The 10,302-nt window shown below is 31.8% G+C and overlaps 2 protein-coding genes and 1 non-coding gene across 3 annotated transcripts; 1 reads left to right on the top strand and 2 right to left on the bottom strand.

The window, feature by feature from the left end:
• Window positions 1-629: 629 nt before the first annotated feature.
• MIR1917 (microRNA MIR1917) lies at window positions 630-760 on the top strand. Its single transcript, NR_107979.1, has one exon. It is a non-coding gene; the product is annotated as a microRNA MIR1917 (primary transcript).
• Window positions 761-3,470: 2,710 nt separating this feature from the next.
• Window positions 3,471-3,794, bottom strand: LOC112942062 (uncharacterized). The gene has a single exon (XM_026032620.1). The coding sequence runs from the start codon at window positions 3,792-3,794 to the stop codon at window positions 3,471-3,473; it is 324 nt and encodes a 107-aa protein (XP_025888405.1).
• Window positions 3,795-6,771: 2,977 nt separating this feature from the next.
• On the bottom strand, window positions 6,772-9,883 carry LOC101252510 (eukaryotic initiation factor 4A-2). The gene is made up of 5 exons (XM_004245029.5): window positions 9,603-9,883; window positions 8,810-8,879; window positions 8,541-8,647; window positions 8,021-8,451; window positions 6,772-7,655 (listed from the first exon to the last, which is right to left on the bottom strand). The coding sequence occupies exons 2-5, from the start codon at window positions 8,875-8,877 to the stop codon at window positions 7,020-7,022; spliced, it is 1,242 nt and encodes a 413-aa protein (XP_004245077.1). The 5' UTR covers window positions 8,878-8,879; window positions 9,603-9,883; the 3' UTR covers window positions 6,772-7,019.
• Window positions 9,884-10,302: the final 419 nt, after the last annotated feature.

Genomic DNA, 10,302 nt, shown 5'->3' with positions numbered 1-10,302 from the left:
CGTTCTAAGTCAAACTAGGTTATTCTTTTTGAAACGGAGGGAGTAATAATTTTCTACCCCTTTTTGGCCTACGTCGCACTATCTTGAGGGTCCAACGCTGGTTGATTTCTTTTCAAACTAGTGTCACGTAGGCCGAAAAGGGGTAGAAAATTACTTATAAAATAAGTTCAGATGGGTAATAGGACCTTAGAATAGTATAAGTGTGTCTCTGGAATTTCAGGCATAGGTTGAAGGAGTATTTGTGCATTTTTCCTTAAAAATATGTTCCCCTTGTTATTATATAAATTTATTTTATTTTGAAAAATTTAGGATTTGTTTTTACTTTTATGGTACACTAAAATTAAATGAAGCATTTTCAACATTTTTTTATCTAAAAAAGACTAAAACATTTTCTCCATGTTGAATTCTTAAGTAGAGTATTGTTTACTCATAAAAATATGGGTAAAATATGGCTAAACTAGTATTTTACCCAATCCATTTTTACCCATATCAAATATGAGTGCATTAAATTATTACCTATTTTATATTGACCAATTTTCAACCTGATTAAATTTGATGTAATTCATCCATTTGTCACCACTTCGCTATAACAAAAGGGGTGGTCTGCTATACATAACAACAAAAACAACTTTTAGCGGCATTAAATATTGACATTAATAAAGAGTGCTAAAGTCTTTACCGGTATTAGTTAAGTGTCATTAGAACCAATGTAGCTAAAGGCTTTAGGGACCTATATAAAGAGTGTCAATTGCCGCTAAAAATACATATTTAGCGACGATTTAAAATTAATTACCGCTAATGATCTTTTTTGTTGTAGTGATAGTACCCTTTACTATAACGAAGGTCAAATTACATTATTTCATGTTTAAGTTAATTGTTTGCTCAAGTCTTGATTATAAATTTTCATACTTGACCAGAGAACACCTAGTGCGAGCTTTTCAAGGCCTAAATAGAGGTGGCTCAAGCGTATTAGTGGCCTAAAATAAAAATTAAATGAGGCCTTAAACATAAATTGTTAATAACTTTTATACAATTGATTTCTTCTAGTTTTTATCTGATAATATAATTATTCTTTAAATTATTTTTCATGAAATATAGTACTCCAAATATGTCAAATTTCTTCTGATAATTTCTTCATCTTCCATGAAGTATTCACTTTTTCTACAAATACTCTTCAACATTGTTAAAAAATACTAATTTATAACCTATTATAATTAAAAATGAGGCCCCTTAAATTTGAGGGCCTAAGACACATGTCTTTTTTTTTAACACTGTCGAGTCAATCCTCGGCCTAGGGTTATTTTTTTCTTGAGTTAAGTAAATTTTTTAATCTATTTTTCCTTCTAAATTTACTTTTTAATTTTAATAGAATTGAAGGGTGTGTTCTTCATAGAACATGACCTGAAACTTAGAATTATATTGCTAAGGCAGAACGTTGAATTATTGTAGTTATAAGTGTTTTTCATTCTTCTGCATTGAATTTGGTCTTCTATTAATCTATGCTATAATTTTGGTATTAGGGAACCTAAGTAAAACCTCATAAAGATAGGTTGTTAAGTATGCAAACTGTTCAACAAAAGTTAATGAGATAAAAACTCTATGAACGGTATTAGGTTGATAATTAAAACCTATGATTTGATAAAATAACCCTTAACTATTTGTTTGATCTTCTAAAATAGTAGAAATAGGAGTTTGAATAACCAAGACCTTCATTTGATAACGTAGGATATTAAAAGTGACATTTATTTTAGACCTTGAGGGTTCAGAAGCGCTGAGGAAAGAAAAGACTCTGCTAATGAGCTTGTTCTCTTCCAATTCATCGGTTGAAGTGGCGTACGATTTATTTGAAGTCAGACTTTATTTAGTCACCAGTATATAATGTGAGATGTATGACATGTTGACTTGGTCTTTGGACATAGTTGTTGATTGCGTGATGAAACTAGCCGGTGTTGCTTGTTAGATTTCATATGCAAATTATTGAATAGACTTAATCATTTATGATATGTTTTATCAACTTGTAAATAGTACTCGAGTCATTGGTATAATAATCATGAATCGAAGACATTAATGATATAGGCTATCATTATTTTAAGAGAAAAGAGTCAAAAATACCGTGTAACTTTATTTTACTGATTGACTATATTATTACCATTAAAATGAAGTTATTCTTACGCATGCCATTACTAATTTCATTATTTTGATGTAAACAACCTTTTGAGTGAACTATGTATTAGAGGACAGACATGTTTCGTATGTGTCTCGACTTTGCAGGTCATTGAGATTAGTTCTTTTGCTTATAATAACATTTATCACTCCAACACTGATATGGTCTCATTTGAAGCATGAGAATGCCAAGCCCACTCTGATGAGGTTGCTATAGTCGGATTGCTTCATTAAGAGGCCAATGAATATATTCTTTGACATTCTCATCAAGTAGATAAATCATTTTCCCCATCGATTTTGTTATGCTAGACTGCGATCGATGTGGATGTTGAGGTGTCTATCATTCATTCTCACAAGTTCAAGCATTAGTGAGAAAAGATGAGGTGAACTTTTGTATGCGTACTCCTATAAAGTCAAATTAAAGGGTATATTATAAAAAAAATGTCTTTTAACTTGGCTAATATGTTCTTTAACTTAACTTCAAATTATATTTATGTTCTTTAACTTTTTATGTGCATAAATATACACTAAATTAGTATAGTATAGAATTTTTATCACCGACACAACTCGCAAGATCAATTAGCCAGGCCAAGAATATTAGTTAGTTGAAAAATTAAGAAGTAGACAAAGCTTGTTCAGAAAATTTTAAAATATTTTCTTCAAATACATTAAATATAATTTCGTGGGTTTACAAAAGATAAGAGTTTCTTAATGAAAATACAAAAGTAAGTAGTACTAGTATTCTACGTTAATTGGTTCCTTCAAACTCTCACAGTGTTTGTTTAAATTGGATTTAAATACTTTAAAAATAATATTTTCGCCTAATTTTTTGAACATAATAAAATTATTTGTATATATATATATATGTTTTTCTTCCTGTCAATTGTACCCACCCACAGCATACAAAAATGTTGCAGTATCGCAATAATAATAATAACAACATAACTTTTATCTTATTAGAAATTGAACCGACAGAAATTAGTAATGACAACAAAATGTTATAAAATGAACCGGCATTTAACAAGAAACATGACAGCCAGCCAGCCTATAAAAGATAAAGTTTCCCCAATTTTGCTAACTCCTAAAAGTAAAATTAATTCATCATAAACATAATCCTCAAAAACTCACTCGGAAAATTAAGTTCCAAACACATAATAAACCACTTAAGGTATTCATACATAAAGTAATCAAAACTATAACTTATCTTTAATAAGAAAATAAGAAGAAAATCCACGTTAAAAACAGAGCAAAATACAAGATTAAGAAAAAAATGAATGAAAACACAAGTATGATTAAAAAAAAATTAATCACCTCCATCCATATAAAACTTGTGTACACTTATCTTTAAACCATCTTAAACTCCGCCTTAAAGAGCCTTTCACTTTGCCTTCAACAGAATAAACTTTATAACTAGCAACTCTTCTCTTCCTCTGAAACTCAGGATCATTGAAATTCCAAGATGACCCACTAGTGCTTTTCCCTTTCTTAAGCTTCGAATCTTTGTTGTGATGGGCTGGAGGTGGTGGTAAGGGTGGTGCACCAACAGAAGTTGCACCGTAACCATTAGAAAATTGGGGTTCACGATATTGTTCAATACCATCACCATAACATTTTGATCTATAATCATCCATGATTATTTTTTTGTTAATTTTAGCTAAGGAAGAAAATCAATTTTTTTTTTAAGATAGGTATGGAAGGGGAGAAATTTTTGGAGAAAGTGGGATGCCAAACTGCCACAGAACAAGATGTGCTGTGAAAAGACTTAATTTTTAATTTGATTCTAGAGATTGGCGTTTTGAAACAACTTGTGTTTTGGGCTCAAGAAAATAAGAGGTTGACTAGTCAACTTTGGTCCATGAAATCTGCTATATTCCATCACTTATACTACTATTATTCTTTTTATTGAACCGTTTGTTGTATTTTGTCTGGTTTTAATTAAAGAAACTTATTCGTATCGATTATTTATATCAAATTAATGCAAAATATATTATTACATTATTTATCAAAAAACTCGCACAAAGATGTTAGAGGTAAATTTATAATCATACTAGGAGCGATTAAATTAGAAATGACAATATTTAGAAAATAATAATCAAGAACGGAAAATTATAGCAACAATCAATTTTATTATTACAAATACGAGTGTTATAATCTCTATGATTCCTCTGAATTCACCTTTTCAAATATATATTCAAGAGCTTTAAAGTTTGTTCTTAAATCCCTAATGAACTTGAATTTGAACTTTATCTTGATCTTGACTTTTATTTGAATTCAAGGGCTTCGAGTTTGTTCTTGAATTTGATGATCTTGATCTTTGATCGTTCTTAAACTTGAATGCTTGAATTTTTGAACTTGTAATTTTGTAGAGAATTAAATGACGTTTGTACCACGGATTTTCTCTAGCTTCTTGTTTAGAATTTTATGTTCCCTTTTTCTGAATTATGAGACCCCTATTTATAGTTTTAAAAAAGAGGAGTTGTGATTGGAACAGGACTCCATTCGGCCAATCAGATTTAAGTGAAATATCATATGGACTTTATGGAGCGGGCTTTACTTAAATTCATATTTATCTGAAATTAAATAATTAAATTAATTATATTAATCCATAATATTTATTTGGACTAATATGTTCATTAATTTAATATAATCCGAACAATTTTATAAATTTATATTTAATAAACTTTAAGTGACTACAAGGTAGTGATATCCATGGTAGGCAAGATGAGAGAAGCGGGATTGAAATGATTTAATTTGAACATGTGAAGTAGAGATGTCTGAATGAACCAGTGAGGAGGTGCGAAAGGTCAATTATACAATGTAAGAGGAGAGGCAGAAGTAGATCAAAAAGTTATTTTGAGAAAGGTGGTAGAACAAAATATGATGCAACTTCAAATTATCGAGTATATGACCTTAGATAGGCGGGTGTAAAGGACATATATTAAAATAGAAAGTTAGTAGGTAATGTAGTGTTGTTTTGCTTTGGTTAGTTGGTGTCTTTCATTATACTAGTTGTATTACTGTATTTCTTGGTTTTGACATCCATCATATTTATTATTGTTTTAACACTCTATCCTAATGGTGTTGTTTATTGTGTTTAATTATTCCACTACTTTTTTTTGTTATTGTTGTTGCTGTTGCTGCTTCCCTCAGTAGACTTGACATTGTTTCTTTGTGACTTGTTAGATTTTTTTTTTATATTTGAAATTGTTATATTTGAGTTAATGGCTTTTCAGAAATAGTTTCGTTATCTTTCCGAGTGGATAAAATATGCATATACTTTACCTTAAACTCACTTGTACTAATTTACTGAATATTTTATTGTTGTTGTCGTCAAAAAAAGTAGTTTATTTCTCTAGCCATTTAAGAAAAAATTAATACTAGTAAATATTACTTAATGTAATTTATTCTTTTATCTAATCTTTCTTCAACATATTACTCTATTAATGATAATAAGAAAAAAATTGAAAGATTGTTCTTAATTTTCTAAAGTAAATACGTAGAAGGGAGAAAATACGAGGGATAAAGTCTCCTTTCCCTTCCTTAAATGTCATTAGTCATTACGCATTCCTACAATAAATTCAACGCTTACTTATCTTCCATTCTCACAAATATTATTCTCTTAATGATAAGAATAAAATTGAAAATATAATATTTTTTCTCAATCTTGTAAAATAACAAACATTGTAGAATAACTATTTTTTCACAAATACGTAGTGAGAAAATACGACTACTTCTTCAAAAGTCTCCTTTTCCTAAAAAGTCATTATGCACTCCTAACAATAAATTCAATGGATACTAATCTTTCGTTCTGTTGGATGGAAAATTAGGGAAGAAATAGTTTTCGTTTATGACTTATTCCTCGAAATAATAATTAGTTTATCCAAGCACTATGTTCCCATTTGCTTTTATTGAACTTAATTAAAAATTTTAAATTTTGAAAATATATTATATTATGTTAAGATTGAATTTTAAATAATCAAATATGCTTTATGTTCTCAATGTATAAATTTATCTCTGTTTTAGAATTAATCAATATAAATTTGAATAATAGTATTATACTAGTATACTAATAGTATTTCTTTAAAAAACATGGTGATGGTGGTTAACATTTGTGGGCGTGGTTGATGACTAGCATTGGTGATCGATAATAGTTAAAGGTAATAGCTAGTGGTGATGATGGCCAACCGTAATGGCTGAAGATAGTGTTATTGATGGGAATGATATTGGGTCATTTAGTAGAGTTTATTAGTATTCATTACTTTTGAGTATTATTAATTACTAATTTGTTTGGTACACTTTATTAACAAGTTTTTAAGAAGGAAAAACAATAATTAGTAATTATCAATATCAGTTCAGTCGAACAGACACAAAAACAGATTGATGCAGATGCAGAGCAAATCATACAGACAAAATCATACTCTAGCTGATAAAAATATTATCCAATTCAAGTTCCAAGTATGATACAAGTCATCAACACAGGAAAAAAAAACCTATACAAGGCATCACAAACAGAAACTATCACACAATACAGATGAACGAACATATTGTCGTCAAAAGCGTTCCCATACAACAAAACGAAAAAAAAAGAAGAAGAAAAAAGGCCAAGGATTAAAATGAAATATACTAAATTCAAAGACATCCAAAACCTGAAGTTGTTGTGGACTTACAATACAAAAAGACAAAACCAACAAAATTTGTAAATAAGTCCAACTAAATTGGAAAACTACAATTCCCACGGCGAATCACAGAAACTGCAGTTTCCAAGTTTTAGTCCACTGCGGCTCTAACTAACCTAACAATAAAATATTAAATTACTTAATATAACGAAAAATTCACCTCACAGAACCAAAATCACCTCAAAGAAGATCGGCCACATTGGCTGGCAGCTCCTCAACTACAACATTGTAAAACTTCTGAATGTCAAAAAGCATCCTTTCATCATCCTTTGTGACAAAATTGATAGCTACACCCTTCCTTCCAAATCGTCCACTACGACCAATACGATGCAAGTAGTTTTCTGGCTGAGTAGGCAGGTCATAGTTAATCACAAGGGATACTTGCTGCACATCAATACCACGTGCCAGAAGATCAGTAGTGATGAGCACACGAGATGATCCAGATCGGAACTCTCGCATAATGATATCTCTAGTGTTCTGGTCCATGTCTCCATGAGTGGCAGATACTGTGTGATCACGGCTGCGCATCTTATCAGTGAGCCAATCAACCTTGCGCCTGGTGTTCACAAAGATGACACTCTGGGTGATGGCTAAGGTCTCGTAAAGATCGCAAAGAGTTTCAAGCTTCCACTCTTCCTTGTCAACATTGACATAAAATTGCTTGATACCTTCAAGAGTGAGCTCATCACGCTTCACAAGGATCCTCACAGGCTTGTTCATGAACTTCCTAGTAATTTCAAGAGCCTCTGGTGGCATTGTAGCAGAGAAAACACCAACTTGAATCTTTGGTGGCAGCAATTGGAAAATATCATAAATCTGGAAAATGACAAGACAACTTTAAAATGAGACACTATATGTGAGCCTTGAGACCAAGAACTAAGGTCAAAGAACCAGCAATAATCCTGCAGCGATTCTATAAGATATCAAAGCATAATAAGGCTAATAATGACGAGAATAGAAAAAACTCCCATTCAAAGGTTAAGATCACATATGCACAAATCTATTACAAATCTAACATATGACTGTTGCATACGAATACTATACTTTACTCAACTATTACCCAAATAAAAAGAAAAAGGTAGCCCCACATTTGTGCCCTACTTCCCAAATCACAATGCAGAAACCTAATAAATAAGAAAATTCCACTTGAAGAATAAAAAAATGAAAGAAAAAATGGCAACCTGATCCTTGAAACCTCTTGAGAGCATTTCATCAGCTTCATCCAGAACAAACATCTTGATGTGGTCAGGGCGAAGAGACTGCCTACGCAACATATCAAATACACGACCAGGAGTACCAACAACCACATGAACACCACTTTGAAGGATACGCTGATCCTCACGGACACTGGTACCTCCTACACAGGCATGAACCTTCACACCAAGATAGTCACCAAGTGCTCGCATAACCTTCTCAATCTGTTGGGCAAGCTCACGGGTTGGAGCCAGAACCAGAGCCTGACATTCGACTAAGCTGTAATCAAGCTGCTGGAGAATCCCAGAGCAGAAAGTTGCTGTCTTTCCTGTACCAGATTGTGCCTGTTGAATCACATCAAGACCCTTGCAAAAAGGAACAATACCCCTTTGCTGGATAGCAGATGGCTTCTCAAAACCTTCAAGCAATTTAAGACAGGTGTTCAATGCCTTGCTAAATCTAACAAGGGAAAGGAAAACCACTTGTGTTATTAAGAAGTGCATTTACCATAGGCATAGATGCCCCTAAGAAGATTTTCTTGCAAACCCATGGCATCGAAACTGTCATGAACTTCATCATATGATGTAAAGAACTCCTGCTGTTCAGTCCCAAGCCTGTTTCGGCATATCAAACAAAAAAAAAATAAAACCTTGTGAGTGAGCACAGGATAGCTGCAATTGATAACTAAAGTACCCAAGGAGGAAATAAAACCCAAGTTTAGTTTTCTGCTGCCAGATAAAATTTCAATTGGTTAGAAATTAGAGCAAACAACTTACAGCTCTGTCATTTTAGCATCAAATTGACGAGCATCAAATTGAGAACCTTCCGGTGCCAAGCCAGCCATGACTATTGTACACAAAGAACAATGGTATTACTCATATGAACTCATCAACAATCTTTAACGTAATAAAAAGGAAAAGACAATGCATTACTATGAAAATATCACTGATGTCAGTACCTGTAGTAGCAATAAATATCATCTGCTTGTCCTTTCTAATATTAAAGGGGAGGAGGGCACAACAGAATGTGACAAAGCACGAAAAGAGAAGATACACATGAAAAACAACTGTTTTAACTGGAGGCTATAGTAGCCAACTGCCAACCAACCTTTCAAGTTATGTGATTCTAGGTCAAGGTGATAAAGGCACAACCAGCAAAGACAAAGGATACCGCACCATCAAGCAAAACATGGTAGACAAAGAACAGGTGGCAGGGGAAGGCATTATAATCCCTAGATTTACTTCCTATACATGGTCAGTACCCAACTAACCAGTTTTTTCCAACTAGCAAACGTAAATACAAAACCGATGAACTTCTCACAACACAATCACTAACCACCCCTTCATTCCTTTAGTAGATAACCCTTTTGCTCACTAAAAAGACAATCTTTATACAATCAAGAAAATCATATCAAACAGATCTCTATGATAACAATATATATATAAAAAGAAAAGAAAAAACAAGCCCACCAGCTAGATAAGTCAAAACCCATCTGTAGAAACGAAGTCTAACCAAGAAAGATTGAAACTTGAATAGAAAAAACAAAGATTACATGGCAAGATAACTAACCTGATAAAGAAGAGTAAAAGATCTGAGGGAAAGAGAAGCGATTGGGGGTTAGGGTTTTTTGTCTGAAACTCCTCGGATCTACGCCGCAGGAGTTCAGTAAAGAAGAATAGATTAGAAAGATGAGACTCTTGTGTATTTACTACTACTACTATAGCCCCGATTTCGATTATTTTGACCCCAAACGGACTTACAAATTACAATGCGGGTCAATACGCTGTCGTACTCGGTGATATGTGATGAGGATTGCACAAAATTGACGGCTACATATGCTATTGGGCTTCTTGGGCCTAGTTTAGGTCAATACCTTTATAAAAGTTGATGTTAACCATACCTAATAAATTTACTATATTAAAAAGATATTTATCATTTATAACAATATTTCTTAATTTAATTCTTTTAATACATTTTTAATATAGTATTAATACATATTATACAAGTTTTATTGATAGATAATATATTTATTATATATTTTAATATGCTTATAATACAATGTGTCAATTTCTTACCAAACAAGCATAATATATTTTTTAAAAAACAATTACAATACAATATATATTTCATACATAATTTATTTTTAATACATATTGCAGATTTAATATAGTATTGTGATGTGCTATAAATAACAAATAAAAAGTACCGATTAAATCGGTAATTATTTATTGAAAAATACACATTCAAGTAATTTTTCCAAGGTAAATAA

This window comes from Solanum lycopersicum, chromosome 8, assembly GCF_036512215.1.
Source record: "Solanum lycopersicum chromosome 8, SLM_r2.1".
NCBI classification, from domain to species: Eukaryota; Viridiplantae; Streptophyta; class Magnoliopsida; order Solanales; family Solanaceae; genus Solanum; species Solanum lycopersicum.
The sequence above is the reverse complement of the archived record's forward strand: the minus strand, read 5'-3'. Positions and strand labels throughout refer to the sequence as shown.